This window comes from Brachyistius frenatus, unplaced genomic scaffold, assembly GCF_029030835.1.
Source record: "Brachyistius frenatus isolate BFR_SWC_R1_liver_20210118 unplaced genomic scaffold, ASM2903083v1 Contig_433, whole genome shotgun sequence".
Classification (NCBI taxonomy): domain Eukaryota; kingdom Metazoa; phylum Chordata; class Actinopteri; family Embiotocidae; genus Brachyistius; species Brachyistius frenatus.
The window spans coordinates 114,273-137,546 of record NW_027211032.1 but is presented as its reverse complement, the minus strand read 5'-3'; the positions used below and the strand labels follow the sequence as shown (position 1 = coordinate 137,546).

Sequence of the window (23,274 nt, the reverse complement as noted above, 5' to 3'; positions counted from 1 at the left end):
GAGGGAATTTCTTCAAACTTGGCAGAAACATTTACTTGGTACCTACAATGACCTGATAACGTTTTGGTGGCCAAAGGTCAAGGTCACTGTGACCTCACATCTTTCCCATTCTTGTGAATATGATATTGCTTAAGGGACCCTCTTCAAATTTGGCACAAATATTCACTTTGACTCAAGAATAAACATTTCATTTTGGTGGTCAAAGGTAAAAAATGAAAGTAACTGAGTTCATATCGTTTCCCACTTCAAACGTGAAAACTCAGGAATGCATCGAGGAAATCTCTTCAAATGTAGCACAAGTATTCATTTGGACATTTGAACATGAACTCAGACTGAAGGATGCATTGTTGTGATTTTGGGGGTCAAGGTCACTCACCTCACATTGACCCACTCTTGTAAATGCGTTATCTCTGGAACACCACGAGGGACCTTCTTCAAATTGAGCACATTTCATTTGGACTCAAGGATGAAGCAGGTAGACTTTGATAATTAAAGGTCAGAGGTCAAGGTTAATATGACCTCATGTCTGTCCTACCTGTCAATTCCATTCTTGTGAACGCGATATCTCGGGAAACCCCTTGAGGGAATTTCTTAAATTTTGGCACTGACATTTACTTGGACTCAAGGATGAACTGATTTCAATTTGGTGGTCAAAGGTAACTGGGCCACGCTATAATGCAATAATTCATACGTTAATGACGACAACATTTCACACAAATATTAAAAGCATAAATTTGTTTTATTCTTTTCTGCCCATTTTCTTAACACCATTAACTGAAGGGCCGAAGGGGAGATTGCGATACATTTATGCGAATACCAAATTGGAGACTTTGGTGCTGATTTATAGATTTTCTGTGCTGTCAGGAAGTTTTGTGTAAACTAGCCACTTTTTTTTTTAGAATGTATAGCATCTTGCAGGAACATCTTTATGAGTGTGGACAGATATGCATGGAAATTACAACTTGAGTGGTTAGCAGAGGCATACCACCCATTTTTTCCCCCCAGAACTCTTCAGTGTTTCTGGTTGTATGTTCTTGTGGACTGCACATTGGCCCTTTGAACAGGATTTGTGCATCTTGTGTTAAATCATCTGAGGTTCTGGTCATGAAGGTTTCTAGAATGTCGTCGGAGACCGTTCTTGCTTTTCTTTGCAGTCATAAAGGCTTTTTTTTTCTTCACCATGCAAATTATTGCCTGATGTCCCAAAAGCGTCAGTCTGTCAGATGAGCTGTCAATTTTCTAGTTTTCCTGGACATGCAGTATCTGCTTACAAATTAGTTTATGGACACGGATGTCTCCAAAGAGCCCACACTGACTGAGTGGGTTTTGAGTTTAAACTGGAAATGTGATAGAGTCATCATATTTGTAGAATTGCCTATGTTTTGCCATTATTTAACTTTGCTATCATCGACTGGATTTTAAGGTCTGTTGCATTTAGTAGGTCAAATAGCTTGTCTCCAGATGTTAATGGTAGCAAGAAGTAATTTGTATATTAGCCCCATTTTTTTTTGTTAATGTTGATGTTTATCAGTCAGAGAGGCCTAATCCATTCAGAATCCACATCATAAGCGGCACGCAATATTTCACAGCTCTAGTCTGTTGTATATTAATATTTGACTCATTCATTTTATTAAAGTATTCAACAACATAAGACTGTCTGGTAAATACGATGCAGGGATTTTTAAAATAACATGTGCAGAAGTGAAGCCCTAATAGTCTTTCTGATACATTGTCAAGTAAAAAATATAATATTTTTGGCTGCACCGCAACAACGGGGCCAGAGCTGTAAAGGGAGTGCACTGTTGAAGTAAAACACGTGTTGTGTTGGGTGTCAGTTTGTTACTGTTCACATAAAAGAAGCTTATTCAGCCAGTTTGGGTGAAGCTCAACTATGTGAATAAATGTTGCTGAACACGAGTAGCTCTCAGACACTTTCATTTTGTAGAAATTGCTCTCAGAGCTTTATGTGTTGGAAAGCACTGGGCATGTTAAAAAAATACAACTGGGACAACTGACAGGACTTGGGAAGGATTCAGGATTAGAATTTAAGCCACACGCAGAAATTTGGATCTTCTTTCTGGCTCTCAGTCTGAACACGGCTCCGCAGTACGACCGGTTGCACATGCAACAAAAACATTGGTCCAGCGCAACTAAGCACTTTCATTGGTTGCACAGGTTGCTCTGAAAGGTTTGCCAGGTCTATGCGTGCAGACATTTGATTTGAAAAAGAACTAAATTGGGGAGGCGGGATGTGTTTGACTGCCAGTAGCCCGTAGCTGAACTATCAGTGGCACGGTAAGGCAGTTTAAACCATCCTGTGTTGGAGCTGCAAGTTATGACCAGAACGTTTTAACAGTTGTGTTGAAAAGCAGGACTTTGGGCCATTTGGGAAAGTCTTCAAAACTTTGGGCACCACTGGTGCTTCAGCTCCAGTGTGCAGGCTAACTAGCTCGCAGGCTAACTAGCTAGCAGTAAACTAGCGGAGTGAGTGAGTGGGCAAGTTCTACTGAGAGAGCATCGATGTAAGTCTTTCTGCTCATGTCTTATATTTGTTGGGCTCAAATCCATTGCTAGTATGAAGGCTAAAGCTTTTTATGAGCAGAATCTTCTGGGAACACTGGGATCGGCCCAAAACCTGCTGACACCGGCATTATTTATGACAAATGAAAGCAGGGTGCGCAGTTCAAACTGTACAACTAAATCATACAGTCCATCAAGCAAAGCTTTTTGTTTTGACGTGAATGTGCTGCAGTTTATTCCAAAGAGCAGCAAAGGTGTCTCTGAGCTTTTCCACCAGTTACAGAGAATAGAGCACAAACCTTTATATTTTCAAATAATAACCTCCATTATGTGCTGCTTCTCCTAAAGCTGGGCTCAAGAGTGCGACCAAATATCTATCGCAAACATTTAGCAGGTCTGGTTAGCCAGACACTTCGTGGTCGTATAGGTCAAGGTCACTGTGAGGTCACGGCAGCGTCACACTGTGAACAGAATATCTCTGCAACACTTTGAGGAAATCTCTTCAAAGGTGGCACAAATATTTATTTGGACTCGAGGATGAACCAGTAACTTTTTGGTGGTCAAAAGGTCACAGTCACCTCACATTGACCCATGTCCCTTGCAGCAACATCCAAATGAGTTTTGTGACCTCGCATCCTTTTGAACACAATATTTTAAGGGAATGTTTAAGTTTAACGTCACTGTGACCTCACATCTGTCTAATTCTTGTGAAGATTATATCTCTGAATAGATGATAATGAAGTGGATTTTGATGGTCAAAGATCAAACATTAAGACCACTATGACCTCAAGACTGCCTGATTCTTGATGAACATGATATTTCAAGAATTCTAATGAGGAAATCTCTTCAAATCTGGCCCCCAATATTCACTTAGACTTGACCATGAGCTGATTTAGATTTGGTGGTCAAAGGTCAAGGTCACTGTGACCTCACATCTGTCCCCATTCTCATGACTGGGATTCCTCAGGAACACCTTGGGGCACCTCTTTGGGGCCATAATGCAATCATTCATTCGCAAATTTCACGTAAGTGTCGAAATAGTGATAAAATGGGCAAGGGATGAAATTATGTAATTCAAAAGGTCAAATATCATCTTCACTGTGACATCTTCTGCAAAATACACGTTTGTGTCCTTTATTCAATGCCAGAACTCAGAAACAGGAGACCATATTTCACATCTGCTCCGATAACGAATTTTTGTGACACAAATTTAGAATAGAATACTGTATTTTTTTTTTGTAATCATTTTTGTAACCATTTTATAATTGTGCCCATGTACTCATGATGGCCACATATTTTTCATATGGTTATAAAAAACTCCAGAGCCAACCATGTGTTGCAGTGTACCGGATTCGGTAGGCATGTGTATCATACCGACATCTACAGAAAGCTCTCGGTGATATGAACTCAGCAGGAAGTCGGACATTTTTTACTGTAGATTTTATTTGCCATTTCCATCGTGTTGTACGTTAACAAACTCCTTCTACTAATTAATACCCCCCCCCCGTGCTGTACTTAGCAGCCTTAAGTAAAATGTGTTGTTCTGGCAAAATAAGATAAGTTATTGTCACGTTCTTGTGGTTGTTCATGGACAGTTTAAATGAGTCTGTTCAGGCCTGAAGGATATGAGATAGACCCGATGTACGGTTCCTGATTGGTGGAGATCGGCCGGATGTTCGCATACAGGATGACAGTTGGCTGCTGTAGAAGTTTGGACTTGACAGACAGGAAGTCAAGTCAGCTATTTAAGGCCTTTAAACATTTATGATGGCTCAGTTCCCACTTTAATAGACAGTTCAAGTTTCTTATCAGTTAATTGCATGCTATTTGTCTTCTTTTTGTTCATTGGACAGATATCTCCAAGGTTAATGCTGAGATCTGGGACTGGATCAGACGGGTGGAACACAAAGCAGATGTCTTAACCTAATCGACATGATTATATTTTATTAACATGCGTTGGCATTTTGAAAGTGTACATTATTATTCATATTTTACCATTATTATTGTTATTGTTATTTTCAAGTCAAAAATATGCTTCTCTTGTTCCTACAGCTGGCTGTTTTAGTTTCACTCTGCAGAATGAGCTGTGTGCAGAGCTTCAAAGAAGGATCTTTGAAATGTACTCTTCCTCATTTCTTAGTAACTACAGTAATTGTTGCGACTCGGCACTTCCTCTTTTAGTCCGGGTGGATTGGGAAGCATTTACAGTAGAATTTCTGAAATCTGCACACTATTTTTTCTTTTTCAAACAAGATTATCACTCAATCTTTAACTTGATACTAATTAGACAGGAAGGATTTATGGTCTAAATGCGTTTGATGATAATACTGCAGACAACCACTGATGAGAGAGAAAGATTTAGAACAACTGAAACAGACTTTCCTTGAGCTTTTCCCAGATATCGAGCTGACTTCACGCTCAGGATTTCAGCTCCCAGCTGAATCATAGCTGGGAGTATACTGATGTCTGAAATGCCCTTTTATGGCATTGAAGGCCATTTTAAAACAGGAAATGACACCAAGACATTTGATTGGGACCTCGTAAGAACCCTGTCATTCAGGAGCACACACAGATCCAAGTTTGTCTGGAGATGAAGCCACGATACCCCCGACAACAAAATAAAAGAGCCAAATAACTAACTGCAAGAATCCATAACAGATGTATGAGTGAGTAATAAAATATTATGAGTAATAACAGAGCAAAGTTCAAGTATTGCTGTGTACTGAGTGATTATAAATAAATGACAACAATATTGTCCATAACTTCATTCAGCTCAGGCTTGTAACAGATGTTCTAATTTTTCTGCAGAAAGAATGGTAATTGAGGAAGTTGGGGGAATTTTTTTTTTTTTTTTTTAAATCCTTTTTTATCAAAATTGTATTTATTGTATTTCTACATAGATAATTAGGGCATCTCAAGGTTTGGTATAAATGTGGAAACACAAAAACAGAAGTGCAAGGCTTTGAGAAGTATTCGGAATCCTTTACTTCATGCACTCTTAAATTTTATATATATATATATATATATAAATAAAAACAAATACGCATTCATAAAGATGTTTGCAATTTTGCCAAAAAAAACAAAGAATGAATTACTCATTCACAGGTATTCAGATCTTTTGATGCTTTGAAAAAAGCAAAGTTCTTTTATTTGATTATCCTCTGATATCTCTCAAATAATAATAATAAACCTGGGAATTTTATTTAACATTATTTAGAAATGCACAAACGTAGGAAGGTGCGTATTTACAGGTTGTTAATATTCCATAAAAGCACAATAACTTATTGTTTTCACAGTTTGCGGTTTTGAATGCAACAAACAAATGATGTATAACATGATAATTAGTAAGCGTGTGGGCTGGGCTAACCGGCTACTGCTGCTTTCTATTTCACTGTGCTGTTGTGACGGTGGTGGGAACCTTCTTATCCAACTCTTTCCAACAAAGTTGTACGCAACGCTGGATGGACCTGTATCTCAAAAACATTTGAACTGTTCCTTTAGGTGATAATGGCTCATCTTGCATTTCAATATCTGTTTAGTTCTTCTACTGTATGTTAACAGAAAAAACACAATCTTTTTTTTATGTGAGGATATGTCACAGTTTAAGCTCCTGCAACTAATGTGGGAATTAGTTCAATTTGCCTGAATTTGAAATCTCAGAATTTGCTGGAGTCCGATCCGGTCTTTTGCATCAGTCATGAAGATATATGAGCATATATCACGATGCTCAGTATGTTGTCTGAATAACACGTTTTGTAGCCTGATCTCATGTCTGTCCATTTCTTCAAACAGGAAGAAGATTCCCAGACTTTGTCAACTGACTGGGTAGGAGGGACGTCACTCGGTGTACATCTGGTATTTACTCTACTCCTCTTCTTTTTAGTGGAAATCTGCTAAACGTGGATATCAGAGAACCAAAGTTGAGAAGCAAACGACAAACAATCTGAAATGAACCCACTTCTTACACTCAACCATATTTTATTTGCTTATTAGCCAATTTACAAAGTAGTATTTACAATGAGAAATTCCGTTTGAGGTGAAAAGGCTTTGACATTGTTGCAGTAAAAGAAATTAATTCAACAACAAGTCTGTTTTAAGGTCAATTCATTTTGTATTTGCCAAGATTTTTCCTGTGAAGTCTGGTTTTATCTGTTACTACAGTAGCTAGGATTTATTTTGATAGCTGTATCCTGAGATTGAATCCCCTCCCTGATACTGTACACACTCCAGCTACATCTACCTGTTATCAAGAAAAACAGCAGATGAACTAATATGGATGCAGTGTGAGCAGGATGTGAGGCGGTGCGAACACGTGCTGTCACTATGCAACTAACATGTCATTTCCAAAGAGCTTAAAAAGAAACTTGCTTGTCTTTTTCCTGAGTCACAGTACACCACCTCTCTTGTCAGTTCCTCCAGAACAAGACATCCCAAAATAACTCAATTTGCCCCTGCTTTTCTAAAACAGTTGTAATTCAATACATTTTTGTGTCATGATGAACTGCAGTAAAGGTCAAAAGCTACAAGAAAGCGAATACTTATTTTTATTAAACAATGGATGCAATGAATGTGAAATGTGTCACTCAGCTTGCTCCTATAAACATGAAGGTCTGTCTCAGTGACTGAGAAAATCTAAGTTTCACCATTGGTCGGCCAAATGCCGCTACTTAGATAGAGAAGACTTTATATATTTATATAAATCAATTTTATTGAATTTATTAATCCCACAGTAGGCAAATTTAGTCCTCACAGCAGCATAAAAACACAGGTAAAAAAAAAAAAAAGGTGCACACAATAAGAAAAAATTACACATACTTATACAATAAATAAGATCGATACAAAGATTTTTTTTTTAGAAACGTAAGACTAATGAATAAATACATACACACACAAACTATATACACAAAAAAATAAAAAATAAATACAGCTTCCTGTATCTTTTGCAAATGAAAAGTTCCTCTCATCTTGAGGCTGGTGGTGGTTCAGTTTGGATCAGAGCGATGCTGTGATTGGTTCATACATTGTGAGCAGACAGCACTTTTTATGTGAATCGAGCAAAACAAATGTTAAACAAGACGGCAGTTGCCACCTGCCACGAAGCAAAAGAAGAAGAAAAAACGTGATACAGATGATAACTCCTCCGACCTCGACTCCTATTAAAGGAGTAGAGGAAACGTACGACGGGATTCTTTGCTCTGTAGTGCCTCTGATCCAGACTAGTGCTTGTTTCATAAAATTCTCGAGCCGCCTATCCTCCTCAGCCAGGCTGTATTTGCATGTCCTGTCACGTCTTACATAGACTTCCTCTGGAGGGAAAAAACAAACCCTCGTTGAGGAGGAGGAGGAGGATCTAAGGATATATTCATAGCAATTCTCCATAGGACTTCTTTAGGTTGACCTTACTGTATTATAGAGAGAAGCTAACAATTCCCACAAGTAAGCAGTTGGCTTCTCAACAGTGCAGGAGATAAAGTTCCTTTTGTATCATGAAGGTCCTGAGATAGAGCCTGACTCAGGGTGGATGGTTCTGTTTGAGTCCCGTCCAACTGTTTGTTATAGAGATAATACTGATCTCATACTTAGTACAACAAGGATCCATGTTGATAATAACAACAGTAATGATAATGAGCATTGAGAAACAATTACAAACAACAAACCCTGTGAAGCTTAGTGGGAAAGTTAAGATGTGGTTCAGAGGAAGAAACTCCATCCTGGTTCTGTCCCAAAGAATAGAAATACACCTTACCAGCATCTCTAAAGCTCATCGACCCATTTCATTCATTCAGATAACTCCAATTGTCTCCTGATTTTTGTTGAGGACATCGTGATTGAATACAACATCAGGCTAACTACTTTTTTCGTCATGCAGGTGTGAGTTGGGTGGAGGTGCAAAGCAGCAATCATGGTGGCCCTGTCATTAAAGATCGGCGTGGGGAATGTGGTGAAAACCATGCAGTTTGAGCCCTCCACCATGGTGTACGACGCCTGCCGCATCATCAGGGAGAGGGTTCCTGAAGCACAGCTCGGCCAGCGTGAGCCCCCCCTCCCTTCACACACACACACACACACACACACACACACACACACACACACACACACACACACACACACACACACACACACACACACACACACACACACACACACACACAAAACACGACCAGACTTTTTCAAGGGTGCTATAAAACTTCCTCAGAGCAGCTTGTTGTTACTGACGTCAGGTGGAGCTGAATCTGGTCAGAATTTAGTTTGACAAGAGACTGGAAACATTTCAGCAAATGAAAAAAGGGACTGCCGGCCAATTTAGATTACACAATGAGCAAAAATGTGTGCAGTCGCCTGGAGACAACCGGGGTAGAGTTCCTTCTCTCAAAGGTTGCATGCATGTACATGTGCATTTGTACTAAACTCTCTGGAACCATATAAGGTGAACATTGGTAGTTTTCACATGGAACATGGAGCTTATAGCTCGAGATCTCACACTTTACTCATTATGCCAAATAATTAAATATAGTTTTCATTTGTGTTTTGCCGTATTCCGTACAGATTAGCACCACATAGGTTTAGCCTAAATATGGTTGCAGCGCTATGCTAGTATCATGGTACACCATGGTATAAAAATTGATAGTTATTATATTGTGGACGGTTGCTTTTTACTGGTATCGAAAAATAAAAAAGCAGCCCAGTTGACTGACTACCTGTCAGACACTGCAACAGAGGAAATGGTAAAGAGAAGGGAAACTGATCAAGTTATCGATCTGTATTCCCAGAAAAATACATCAAATCAGCATGAGATTACTTTTGACATCCCAAATTGAAGGTGTGTGTGTGTGTGTGTGTGTGTGTGTGTGTGTGTGTGTGTGTGTGTGTGTGTGTGTGTGTGTGTGTGTGTGTGTGTGTGTGTGTGTGTGTGTGTGTGTGTGTGTGTGTGTGTGTGTGTGTGTGTGTGGAGGGGAGAGGGGGTGTCAAGGACTAATATCCACTAAATGCGGATGCAAAGCAACTGCCAAAAGAGGAAACATACCACGTAATGTTCGGTCGTCTTCTGAACAGCATCCCCTCCACGCAGGTAGAAAAAAAACCAATGTGCCGCAATTATAACTTTAACCCCTCATGAAAAAAACATGGAACCAATTACATATCAATCATAGAAATGCGCCATCGTAATAGTTTTCCACATCCCCTTTTTCCAGCTACATCTGCATCGTCTGTCTGGTGACCTTTGACCCAAACAAACAGACAAACACTCAACCTGATCCGACTCCGTACAGAAACACACACTAAACTTGAAATAATAATGAGTGCGTGAGTTTGATAATTGTTTAGAGTACTTGTGATCCACCAATAGAAACTTCTATTTCCTCCAGTTCCAGCGTCGGCCCCGCCCACTACATCCAACTCAACTCGCAACCAAAAGCTTTTGACTCATTTGTCCAACGGCCTACGACCACATTGTGTTCACATCATTACCTTCATCATGAAGGTTATCTTTTCTTTTTGCTTGTTTTTCAGCAGCATTATGTAAAACACCAAAAGTCAAATTTTCACGAGACGTGGCAGATGTTCAAATTATTAATGAATAGATGAAGCATTCGGCCCACTAGACGCCGGACGTAGTAATCCTCAGTCTGCATGCTGTCACTTCCTGTTATATTGCACGTTGTGGAGTTGACATTCATGCATTTATTTGAGCTTATGCAGAGTATCTTGAGTTCAGCCTCTCTCTGTGCTGTGGTTCAATTTGACTACTGTTGTCTACTTGCACACCACACGAGCAGATACTTGAGCGTTCACAGTTATTTCTTGTTACGCAAGCAGCTCTCTGTTACTTGTTCCAACCTGTAAGTCATTTTACATTTAGAAAAGACAGTCAGAGACAGACAGTCTCATCATCCCCTCGTTTCTGTTGTCCAGCAAATTAAATGGTCCAGTTCTTCCTGTTTCCCCTGAAGTCAACCCTCAAGAGACTTTTTGTTTTGTGACGCGTGGAAGCCGATATTGTAGCGCGGATACATTTCATCCGGTTATCCTCTTACCTGGTTAACATGGACTGCAGGTTACATCCAAACACAAAGTGTGCCGGTACGCCAACATCCCATTTACAGTGATCCACTCTCTTCATTCTTTTTTCTTTCCTGCTGTAGCCAATGACTACGGGCTGTTTCTCTCTGATGAAGACCCAAAGAAAGGGATCTGGCTGGAGGCTGGAAAGGCTCTGGACTACTACATGCTGAGAAATGGGGTGAATAACTTTTTCACAAACTCACTACAAAATTCCATAAAAACTTGACTTACAGCACACAATAGTCTCACATACGGGAAAAAAAGGAAGGATGATAAAAATGTGTCCAGCATGGTTTAAATCCTGTGTCGATGGCAAAAAGAAAAGTAGCTCTAATAAACCGTATGCATCAAAGGTATTATCTGTCACATTATTTCAGAAACTCATGAGGGCCAGAAATTTTTTTTTTCTGATTGTAGATCTGCAGCAGAGACATAAAGAACAACACTGCAGAGAGGTTGAGAGGCTTTTCTCCGCCGCTCAATGGGCTAAAGCACCGGAGTCATTGGTTTGGCACACAGTGAACAGGATTAAGAGCCAACATAGTGCCCCTTTCTTTCAAATCAATCAGGAATTGTTATGAATCAAGAGCTAATTCTGAATTGAATCATGAGATTTGCCAACATAATATGCAACTGAATGAATACAATCACATCTTTAGTTGAATTATTATACATTTTTGGTCCAATCTCAGCCAGCTGTTGGTACGTGCCTTTCCATTTATAGCACTAATGTAATCGCACAAGCACGACGGCTTTCAAAACGATCGTTCACGAACACAGCAGCGCTGTGGGCATCTCCATGGTAACCTGCTGTTTTGGGTTCTGGAGATGCAGAAGTGCAACGGGACAGAAATGTGCTGAAGTGGAATGAAGACCAGAGGATGTTGTTCTTAGTAAATACCTTCTCAACACGTCATCACTGGTCTCATCACTCTGAAACAGCCGAGACAATGTCAGTGACGCACAGAAACAATAACTCAATAAATTGAAAGTTTGCTTCTCCAGAAAAAACACATTATTGTATTTTCCAATCACTGAAGTGTGGAGCCAAGCTCGTGCAAGTCGGTACAGCGCATGTTTTTTTTTGCTTTTTTTTCTCGGTGTAATGTCTGGAATCAAAGTTCCACCAAAAATATTCCTGAACCTTCACTGATGTCTTTCCAACAGGACACTCTGGAGTACAAGAAGAAGCAGCGGCCGCTGAAGATCCGCATGCTGGACGGCACAGTAAAGACTGTCATGGTGGACGACTCCAAAATCGTCAGCGACATGCTCATGACCATCTGCGCTAGAATAGGTGAGCTCACTTTACCTGCACGACTCTCAGAAGACACTGCAGACTCGCTGCTGCCTGTCTTCTCCATCGCTGCCTGGTTTCCAGGGGAAGACGGTGTACACTGCTGCTTCATAGAAGCTGCGATTGATCTCAGTGTTTCTTACCTCGTGTATACGCTGTAAACTGTAGTAATCTTTAATCCCTTTTGTACGTCAGGCATCACCAACTATGACGAATACTCGCTGGTGCGTGACATCGGCGAGGAGAAGAAGGAGGAAACCACGGGCACCCTGAAAAGAGACAAGACTCTACTAAGAGATGACAAGAAGATGGAGAAGCTGAAGCAGAAGCTCCACACAGACGATGAGTGTACGACAAACACGAGCCCTCACTAGCACTGTTAACGCACCGACTTCATGCGGTGTCATAAAGGTTATATGATCAGAACAACGACACAGTTTCATGGTTTGACTGCAGGCGATTTGTGCTGAATGATAAGAGTTTTGTCACAATATACATATACAATACACAAAATAATGTGCTGACAATTTGGTCTCGTTGCCACCAGAACCAGCGATTGGTCGCTTCACAAATAAATAATAGACCAGATGACATATTTATATAGAAATCAAACAGTCCCTGTAATTATACTGGTACCAAATGAGAATAATACAGTCTTTTAAGTAACCCCTAAAAAAGATAAAATAATAATAATTAAGAAAAGATGAGCATTGAGAGCAAAAGAACAAACATCAAGCCGATCGGTGGGTTCAGTAACAACCGAACAGAGATACCTGCAGAAAGGTGTAACGAGAGAGAGAGAACGTCAGGTTAATGACATAGAATGTCCTACAGCAGCCTCGGCTTACAGCAGCACGATGAGATGATTCAGGGTCTCCTACAGCAGCACGACGAGATGATTCAGGGTCTCCTACAGCAGCACGACGAGATGATTCAGGGTCGTCTACAGCAGCACGACGAGATGATTCAGGGTCTCCTACAGCAGCACGACGAGATGATTCAGGGTCTCCTACAGCAGCACGACGAGATGATTCAGGGTCTCCTACAGCAGCACGACGAGATGATTCAGGGTCGTCACAGCAGCACGACGAGATGATTCAGGGTCGTCTACAGCAGCACGACGAGATGATTCAGGGTCTCCTACAGCAGCACGACGAGATGATTCAGGGTCTCCTACAGCAGCACGACGAGATGATTCAGGGTCTCCTACAGCAGCACGACGAGATGATTCAGGGTCTCCTACAGCAGCACGACGAGATGATTCAGGGTCGTCTACAGCAGCACGACGAGATGATTCAGGGTCGTCTACAGCAGCACGACGAGATGATTCAGGGTCTCCTACAGCAGCACGACGAGATGATTCAGGGTCTCCTACAGCAGCACGACGAGATGATTCAGGGTCGTCTACAGCAGCACGACGAGATGATTCAGGGTCGTCTACAGCAGCACGACGAGATGATTCAGGGTCTCCTACAGCAGCACGACGAGATGATTCAGGGTCGTCTACAGCAGCACGACGAGATGATTCAGGGTCTCCTACAGCAGCACGACGAGATGATTCAGGGTCTCCTACAGCAGCCCTAACTAGAACAGAACTGAACCCAAACTGGAAGCTGATGCCACTGGAGAAGAGCTGGAGAAGAGCTTTGAATCCCATTCTACTTTTGTGCCTTCTCTCTACCGTAGTTTGTACTTTTTCTGCAGGTATATCTACCTCTGAAACTCTATATATTTCTGATATGTGGCCCCACCAACATGCCCAGTTTGGATTATTTGTTGTTGCTCGCTAAACCGGTCCAAGTAAATGGATCATCTCCCTCACTATGTTAAGTGCTGTGGGATAACGCATGTTGGGATTTGGCACTCAATAAATAATTGAAGATACGATGAAGCTCTGGCTGTTAGAGGGATCTTCAGTGTTCAATAAAGGCATGGGCTCTTATTGCTGTATGTTTTGAGCATAACCACATCATGTTCGTCTTTACTCACCTGATTTACAGTGGGTACGGAAAGTATTCAGACCCCTTTAAATTTTTTACTCTTTGTTTCATTGCAGCCATTTGCTAAAATCAAAAAAGTTCATTTTATTTCTCATTAATGTACACTCAGCACCCCATCTTGACAGAAAAAAAAAAGAAATGTAGAAATTTGTGCAAATTTATTAAAAAAGAAAAACTGAAATATCACATGGTCATAAGTATTCAGACCCTTTGCTCAGTATTGAGTAGAAGCACCCTTTTAAGCTCGTACAGCCATGAGTCTTCTTGGGAATGATGCAACAAGCTTTCCACACCTGGATTTGGGGATCCTCTGCCATTCTTCCTTGCAGATCCTCTCCAGTTCCGTCAGGCTGGATGGTGAACGTTGGTGGACAGCCATTTTCAGGTCTCTCCAGAGATGCTCCATTGGGTTTAGGTCAGGGCTCTGGCTGGGCCAGTCAAGAATGGTCACAGAGTTGTTCCGAAGCCACTCCTTTGTTATTTTAGCTGTGTGCTTAGGGTCATTGTCTTGTTGGAAGGTGAACCTTCGGCCCAGTCTGAGGTCCAGAGCACTCTGGAAGAGGTTTTCTTCCAGGATATCTCTGTACTTGGCCGCATTCATCTTTCCTTCAATTGCAACCAGTCGTCCTGTCACTGCAGCTGAAAAACACCCCCATAGCATGATGCTGCCACCACCATGTTTCACTGTTGGGATTGTATTGGGCAGGTGATGAGCAGTGCCTGGTTTTCTCCACACATACCGCTTAGAATTAACGCCAAAAAGTTCAATCTTGGTCTCATCAGACCAGAGAATCTTATTTCTCATAGTCTGGGAGTCCTTCATGTGTTTTTTGGCAAACTCTATGCGGGCTTTCATATGTCTTGCACTGAGGAGAGGCTTCCGTCGGGCCACTCTGCCATAAAGCCCCGACTGGTGGAGGGCTGCAGTGATAGTTGACTTTGTGGAACTTTCTCCCATCTCCCGACTGCATCTCTGGAGCTCAGCCAGTGATCTTTGGGTTCTTCTTTACCTCTCTCACCAAGGCTCTTCTCCCACGATTGCTCAGTTTGGCTGGACGGCCAGGTCTGGGAAGAGTTCTGGTCGTCCCAAACTTCTTCCATTTAAGGATTATGGAGGCCACTGTGCTCTTAGGAACCTTGAGTGCTGCAGAAATTATGTTGTAACCTTGGCCAGATCTGTGCCTTGCCACAATTCTGTCTCTGAGCTCCTTGGACAGTTCCTTCGACCTCATGATTCTCATTTGCTCTGACATGCACTGTGAGCTGTAAGGTCTTATATAGACAGGTGTGTGCCTTTCCTAATCAAGTCCAATCAGTTTAATTAAACACAGCTGGACTCCAATGAAGGAGTAGAACCATCTCAAGGAGGATCAGAAGAAATGGACAGCATGTGAGTTAAATATGAGTGTCACAGCAAAGGGTCTGAATACTTATGACCATGTGATATTTCAGTTTTTCTTTTTTAATAAATTTGCACAAATTTCTACATTTCTGTTTTTTTCTGTCAAGATGGGGTGCTGAGTGTACATTAATGAGAAATAAAATTAACTTTTTTGATTTTAGCAAATGGCTGCAATGAAACAAAGAGTGAAAAATTTAAAGGGGTCTGAATACTTTCCGTACCCACTGTAGATGAAACATCAGCAAACAAACATGTCCTGTCATGTCGACACATTTCACAGACCTACAGAGAAAGTTTAAAGTCAAGTCTGGTTGATGCTTTCTCTAGTGAACTGGTTGGACCACGGCAGGACGCTGAGGGAGCAGGGTGTGGAGGAGACCGAGATGTTGCTTCTGAGGAGGAAGTTCTTCTACTCGGACCAGAACGTGGACTCCAGAGACCCTGTCCAGCTCAACCTGCTTTATGTACAGGTATAAAAGCAGTCCTGTAGACCTGTTAATGGTTTTCCTGACTTTCTTTATAGGCATGAATCGGTTTCCTTTTTATTATCCTACAAGTGCAGTGTCCATTCAATGTAGTCTGTTTGGCAGTATGATTGTCTGGCTGGTGATATTGCAGTGTAGCTTTCTTTGAGAACAGCGAGGGGGGTATGATGGATGGATGGATGGATGGGTGGGTGGATGGATGGATGGATGGATGGATGGAGTATGGATAGATGGATAGATGGATAATGGATGGATGGATGAATGGAGGATGGATGGAGGGAGGGAGGGAGGGAGGGAGGGAGGGAGGATGGATGGTGGATGTGTGGATGGATGGATGGATGGATGGATGGATGGATGGATGGATGGATGGATGGAGGATGGATGGATGGATGGAGGATGGCGGATGGATGGATGGATGGATGGATGGATGGATAGAGAGAGCGAGATGGATTCTCCTGGACAGCCAACATGTTTTTCCTGGTCTTCATCAGTAGTTGATCAGGTGAACTTCTTCTTGTGTTTGAGACGCGGCCACGCTAATTTCTTTTTTCACAATTCATACTATTTAAACAATGTTAAACAATCAAATATGCTGATAAAACTACTTTTCAATTGTGATTTCTACTGGATGATGATTTTGTGTGTTTGTGTGCCGACAGGCTCGTGACGACATCCTGAACGGATCTCATCCAGTCTCCTTTGATAAAGCCTGTGAGTTCGCAGGTTATCAGTGTCAGATTCAGTTCGGTGACCACAACGAGTCCAAACACAAGCCCGGATTCTTAGAGTAAGCACTCGCTTTGTAGTGAAAATTTACTGCTTTTCTTTTAGCCAGTTCATGATTATTTGACATTTCTGCTGAGAGTTGGCATCTTAAAATAGTGTTGAGGCTGGTTTGATTTGACAGGAGCTCTTTTTCTTCTCAGTTTAAAGGAGTTCCTTCCCAAAGAGTATATCAAGCACAAAGGGGAGAAAAAGATCTTCCAGGTAAATAAATGTGATTTTCTGGCAGAGCATGTCATTTCTGATTCCACTGTGCTGCTTATAGATGTGATTCAGGGTTCCTGAAATGAACAAAAGTACATACGGGTGATATAAAGCTACTTTCACTGTATGTGGATGGTGATCCCTGAGATCTGAGGTAAACTAGACATCACAAATGTTCTACAACAACGATTCCACAAAAATTGTGACACTGTAAAATGTAAATAAAAATAGAATGCAATTATTCGCAAAATCATGGAAACCTATTCTCAATTATAAATGGACCAAAGACAAGTAATCAAATGTTGAAACTGAGAAATGTTATTGTTTGATGAAAAATATATGCTTGTTTTGAATTTGATGACAGTAACACGTCTCTATAAAGTTCTGACAGGATCATGTTCACCACTGTGTTGCATCATCTCTTCTTTTTACAACACTCTAAATTATTTAGGATTTCAGCTGCTCAATAGTTGTATTTTTCAAATTCAAAATGAGTATATATTTTTCATCAAATAATAACATTTCTCCGTTTCAACATTTCATGTTGTCCTTGGTCTACTTTCAATTAAATATGGGTTCATGTGATTTGAAAATCATTTCATTCTGTTTTTATTTACACTTCACAGTGTCCCAATGTATTTGGAAAAAAAGGGGTTATGTACTTCAGATTGAGATTCAACAAATGCAATAGATTCCTGTTGGGCTGAGTTCTTCGGAATGTTTCTCATCTCTCCAGGCACACAAAAACTGTCAGAACATGACGGAGATTGAGGCCAAAGTGAGCTACGTGAAGCTGGCCAGGTCTCTGAAAACCTACGGCGTGTCCTTCTTTCTGGTCAAGGTGAGAAGATAGTATTATTAGAGAAGTATTATTGCATTATTTCTGTCGGATGAATTGCAAAGAGCTCCAAAATATATTGTTGGGTATTTTATGATGAAGGGTTTATTATAAATAGAACCTTGACCCGTATGTCCACAGGATTTTGCTGAGTTGCGTTTATTTGCAGCTCCATTGCTGTACAATTGGCCACTGGAAGAAATTCCATCTTCTCTTCAGAAGTCACATTTCTGATATAGTTGAGACTTGTTTTGCAGACATGTTGTATGTTTTACTGCGTCTTGAATACACTTGAGCCATTTATGAAACTAATGTTTCTTGGTTCTTGGAACCCGATGAACACAAAGTGCTTTCAAATTCAGTCCTCTCCTTCTTGGTTGAATAGCAAGTATTCCTCCCAGAGAGATGCAACGTATCCTATGAAACCACCACTTGTCGCCTGTGAAAGCTCTGCAGAGATAATTGAAGTTGAAGTTGCATCGTCGTTAAACTCTTGCATGAAGCGCTGCGTCCATCTTCGCACCCCGCTACTCTGAATTTAAAAAGTCCTGATCTCTTCGCAGCGTATTGTATATAAAAAATAAAACAGCAGAACTTACTTTTTCTGATGAAACCTGTCATTTCTCTGCACGATAAAGTGTTTTCAGCTGGTCCAGTTTTAAAATCACAACTGACGTCTGTACTTTCTCCAACGTAGGGCCACTTTGTATAAAACAAAAAGAATTTATAATAATGTATTTGTGTGCTTTTACACTACAGCTGAGTTATTAGCACATATCACAGGGGTGCATGTCCTGAGTGGGAGTCTGTGGTTTGGGCCCAATGACCATCCGGAGTCATGCATGACATTTATTTTCCACCAGGCACTAAGCGCATATTTTTTCAAATTGCTGAATCATCGAGTGTCCCACAAACATGGTTTAGATATTGCCAGATTCTAGAAAATCTCCTCTACACAACTCTAAAAAGACATCTCCATCTCTATCGCTATCTAGTGAGACACATGTAAAAACATAACATTTCATAAAACGAAATGATCTTTTTCTAAGTATTATCAAATTAATTGATGAGAGATTTGGATAGCCTACACTATCCTGAAAAAAACTCCAAAACTAAGATATAACATGAATGGTTACCCCCAACGATGACCAAGATATGACCTTAAAGGTGAAGGTTGTAAAATTACCCTGAAAATAGCCTGGAGTTCATAGGGTTAACATTGATTGCATTCATATTTACAACTATTGATGATGAATTAAAACAGAATGAATATGTGAGAATAACTATGTTGTGACTTAATCTGCATTAAACATCCAATAAGTGATCAAGTTCTAGTTTTTCTTCTTTCTATGTAACTGATTACAAACAGGAATAACTTGAGAAAAGTAAATATGCATTTAAGATTCTTTGACACACACACACACACACACACACACACACACACACACACACACACACACACACACACACACACACACACACACACACACACACACACACACACACACACACCAGGTAGTAGGATAGCAGTAGATTGTCTCTGGCAGATAGAAATGTTTGCTGTGGACATTGTTGGTTTCAGTTTGACTCATACAACCGTTCACACATCAACTCAGAGACACTGAAAAGGATCCTGAGACCAAGACACGAGGTAAATCAGGATTCCTGTAGTTCATCATCTGAGCCTCCAGCCCCTTCACAAATCTACCTCATTCATTGTTACATCTTTCTGTACTCACTTTGCTGGCCACTAATTTTATGTTTGAGGTCATTTCAAAGAGGTGGAATCTGACTTTCATTGATTCAACTTGCAAGCAATCGGCAATTGTTACGCAGCAATTTATGTGGAGTTGATAGAGCTTATATGGTTTGACTCTCCCAGCATGGGCATCTGTCCTTTTATGTACCAGATGTGATCTCCAGCTTTGACCAGACTAGATCTAAAATGGCTGAACAAGAATCACTCTGTCAGGCTTTTCTCTCGACGTAATAACTTGTTCTATGAAAGGAAGTTTGTTGTGGAGACATATATTAAATAAATGTTACTTAAACTTGAAAAGAGCTGGGTAAAGGGATCACATCTGTCATCCTCTACATATCTGAAAGACTTAAAATATTCATACGAAGAATGATGGTGTTGGTTGGACTGTAAATATAATTGGGAAGGTGCAAAACCTCTGTATCAAAACATATTTCAATTACCAACAGCATGCTAATGTAGAAATGAACAGGTTAAAAATAAATCTGACATTCTAAAACAAATACAAAACTACTTCAATCAAGTTTCATGTCAGAACTTTGAAGTTTTCATTGTGTGCATTGTGGACATGCAGGAAAAATGTTTTCTGTTTGAAAAATAAGGACATTGTGTTTCATTTCACTCCCTGCAGGAGAAAATGAAGGGTAAAAACAAACTGGTGCCTCGTCTGCTGGGTATCACCAAGGAGAGCGTAATGAGGGTCGACGAGAAAACCAAGGAGGTGATCCAGGAGTGGAATCTGACCAACATCAAACGCTGGGCCGCCTCGCCCAAGAGCTTCACCCTGGTGAGTCCTCAGGGAAGGAACGTGCACAGCAGTCCACCCTCTGCTGCTCAATTCTCACTTTACAAACCCTCTTTTAACACCAACCAAAGTTTGTGTCGTGTAAAATGAACGACATCGTGGATTTGAGCAGCTGAAATGAGTTTCCTTCACTCACGTTTGTTGTTTTAGCTGGGATTGCATGTGATCCCTGTTGTAAACTGAACAGCCCATAAGTGGTGGTCATGCAGGTCCCGAGCCCCCATACAGCAAATACCATTTTTTGAAACCCCCAAAAAGGTCTCGAAGACTCTCAAGGTGTTAACTTGAAACAGGAACAACTTGGAGAAAACGGTCAACATAAAGGAGCATAAACTACTGCAGCCACGTTGAATGCTGACATCTGGACATCGCAGACTCTTTCATGACAACATCAAATATAGATGACCTGTCTTCCCCACGTCCCAAGCAGCTACAGGAACCAATGAATTTGGTTTCAATGATTGACAATTTATTTACAATATGTACAGAAGGGAAGTGGAGTTGAACTTAAAATGACTTCAGGGTGAGCTAAGGCCAAAACAGCAAACAAAACAATACTTTCTCATAACCATAATCTTTACTAACATAACCCCGATCAATGAAAAGAAATAAAGTCTAACCTTCCGAACGAACAGAATCGTCAGCTCACCCCTACAAGCTCCACAATGAACTAACGTGATGAGAACTGTGTGCAGCGTGGGGCGGCTTGGTGTCTGAGGGAGGTCGGGGAACTCCTCCTACATCGAGCAGCGCCATCTTTGATCCTCAAACAGCCTGCGTCATCCGCCCGCTGCCCAATCAGCTTTGAGCCTGTACAGTCTATTTACAGACAAACTCACACCTGCCGCAACTCTCATTCACACAGAGCAACAGCAAAAGCACACATAGGCAGAATAATAATAATAGAAATAAGAATAATGATGATACAACAGTCACTACATACACGGCTCCGAAAATTCCAGGAATACAGACAAAGACCCGTTCTTTCAGAGAGCTCTCACAGTCACACCCTTCTCCAACCATAGTCAAATGGCACTATATCAAAAAGATAATAAGACTCAACCTAACAGAACCCAGTAAACTGAAAGATTTAACACAGAATAACAAAGACGACTACTAGAAAGTAACCTGACATCCATTTCAATTCAATTCAATCTCAATTTGACCATCTTCTCTTCACCCTCGTATCCCCTCCGTGAGAACGGCCGTATCAGCTATATGAGAAATCAACAACATATTTGAAAATGTTGATTTATCAAATTTGAAAAAAGTTTTAGCATCACAAATCAAAAATGTTAACAAATGGAAATTGGTTTGACACAGACAGCAGACATCTAAGAAAAACAGCAAAGACCACCTAACGACCCTGAAGTCCACTGAACAAAACAACCTTTTAGTTCTGAATACAGTGAACCCTCGCTATAACGCGGTTCACTTTTCGCGGTCTCGCTACTTCACGGATTTGCATCGTGCATTGTGTTCTGCATTCTGATTGGCTAAACAGTCTCTCCGCTTCTTCTCTACCTGTTTGTCAATAACGTTGCGGTTTAATATGTACACGTACGTAAAACAGCTTGCCAAATTAAAAATAATCGATGGTGGCATGTCGGTTTATAAGAATCTTTTTGCCCAGAAGAAAAAAGAGCGACAACAACTACCGATAACTATGTTCTTCTCTTGAAAAACCACACCTGCACCGCCGGCTTTAGAAGAAAGAACCGCTGCAGAGCGGAGTCAGGATGCAGCGGCTCAGTCAGAAGAGCAGTGAAATACACGAGTCACTATTTGTCCGACTGTACTTTGTACTTTGTATTTGTTTTCATAATCATGTTTCATTTCCTCCCGTTCTAATCCAATGACTCGGGTCGCAGTGGGGCGGTGCCGATCTCAGCAATTTGAAGCCTTCAGTTCGTATTGATGATTCAAATTATTATTTTACAGTACAGTAGTTATTTGTTAAAAAAAACACATTTATACAGTACTTTTATTTGTTAAACAAATGCTTGGGCTTGTAAAAAGGTTTTGTTCTTTGGTTTCAATGTATTATGGAGTATTTCATTGTATAATAATTGTAAAAAAAATAAAGGTTCCTACTTCACGGATTTCACCTATCACGGTCTCTATTTGGAACGTAACCCCCGCGATAAACGAGGGTTCACTGTATATAGAAATCTGTTTCTGTTCGGAGGAACGAGGATCAGCTCACAGCCTGGAATATTTCACGATTCATTTACAAACAAAATATCAATAAATGTAGACAATGAATAAAGTGTTGCTGATTTTGTGCTTCTGTGAGCAGAAGCTGTAAAAACTGCTTTTAAAGATCTGCTGTAAAAATATCCAAACTATAGGTTTTTCTCGATGCTTGTCCAAATACGTGTTCTCCTTCACGTCCAGCTAAGAACTTGTTGTGCTTTCAGGACTTTGGCGACTACCAGGATGGTTACTACTCTGTGCAGACCACCGAGGGAGAGCAAATCGCTCAACTTATCGCTGGCTACATCGACATCATCCTCAAGAAGGTCAGCGCTAATATTTTGACTTGATTTATTTTGCACAAATTAAAAACACACAAGATTTTACCAAATCAAAAAAATTCTGTGCCGTGCATGAAGAGGCAAAAAAAACCAGTGGCCTTACTGGAAGTCTCCAGGTGAAAATGTAAAAAATGTACAGTCATAGAAAATACAAAGTTTACATAATAATATCACTACATAAAAATAATGGAAACAAATAACAAGAGAATATAGGCTACAACAATCACAACAAAAGCAATAAAGTCAATATAAAAGCAAAAAGATGAGTATATTGATGGATGACAGTGTTTATATGTATGTTGCAGTTATGAAACAGAAGTTAAATGTTTTTTTAAGCACCTTTACAAGCATTTAATAGAGGAACAGCTTTTTGTCAGATGGGAGAGGCCATCCCATAATTTGGTACCCTTCTATCGAATTGAAATACAACCAACATTATACATCACAACTGCAATGTTTCTTTTTTTAGGATAAACTTAAATTTTTCAATAATGGATGCTCCTTCAGATATCCTTCTTCTGCTGCAGGTGACAGAAGGTGAATTCTTTATTTCAGGAGAATAGTTCATCCACTGTGTTTA

General features: G+C 40.6%; 2 protein-coding genes across 2 annotated transcripts in view; one reads left to right on the top strand and one right to left on the bottom strand.

Moving 5' to 3' along the window:
• tln1 (talin 1) overlaps positions 1-23,274 on the top strand; it is a 92,638-nt gene that overhangs the window by 9,844 nt on the left and 59,520 nt on the right. Inside the window, exons 2-12 of the mRNA XM_069725601.1 lie at positions 6,313-6,375; positions 8,390-8,552; positions 10,665-10,762; positions 11,752-11,881; positions 12,077-12,229; positions 15,611-15,753; positions 16,428-16,555; positions 16,695-16,755; positions 17,492-17,596; positions 19,984-20,139; positions 22,578-22,679. Coding sequence (XP_069581702.1) covers positions 8,423-8,552; positions 10,665-10,762; positions 11,752-11,881; positions 12,077-12,229; positions 15,611-15,753; positions 16,428-16,555; positions 16,695-16,755; positions 17,492-17,596; positions 19,984-20,139; positions 22,578-22,679 — 1,206 coding nt within the window. The 5' untranslated portion in view covers positions 6,313-6,375; positions 8,390-8,422. The remainder of the gene's footprint in view (positions 1-6,312; positions 6,376-8,389; positions 8,553-10,664; positions 10,763-11,751; positions 11,882-12,076; positions 12,230-15,610; positions 15,754-16,427; positions 16,556-16,694; positions 16,756-17,491; positions 17,597-19,983; positions 20,140-22,577; positions 22,680-23,274) is intronic.
• The window catches only part of LOC138637126 (stonustoxin subunit beta-like), a 121,783-nt gene continuing 108,663 nt past the window's right edge, over positions 10,155-23,274 (bottom strand). The window contains exon 4 of the mRNA XM_069725604.1: positions 10,155-10,165. The gene's annotated coding sequence lies outside the window, so the exon portion shown is untranslated. The remainder of the gene's footprint in view (positions 10,166-23,274) is intronic.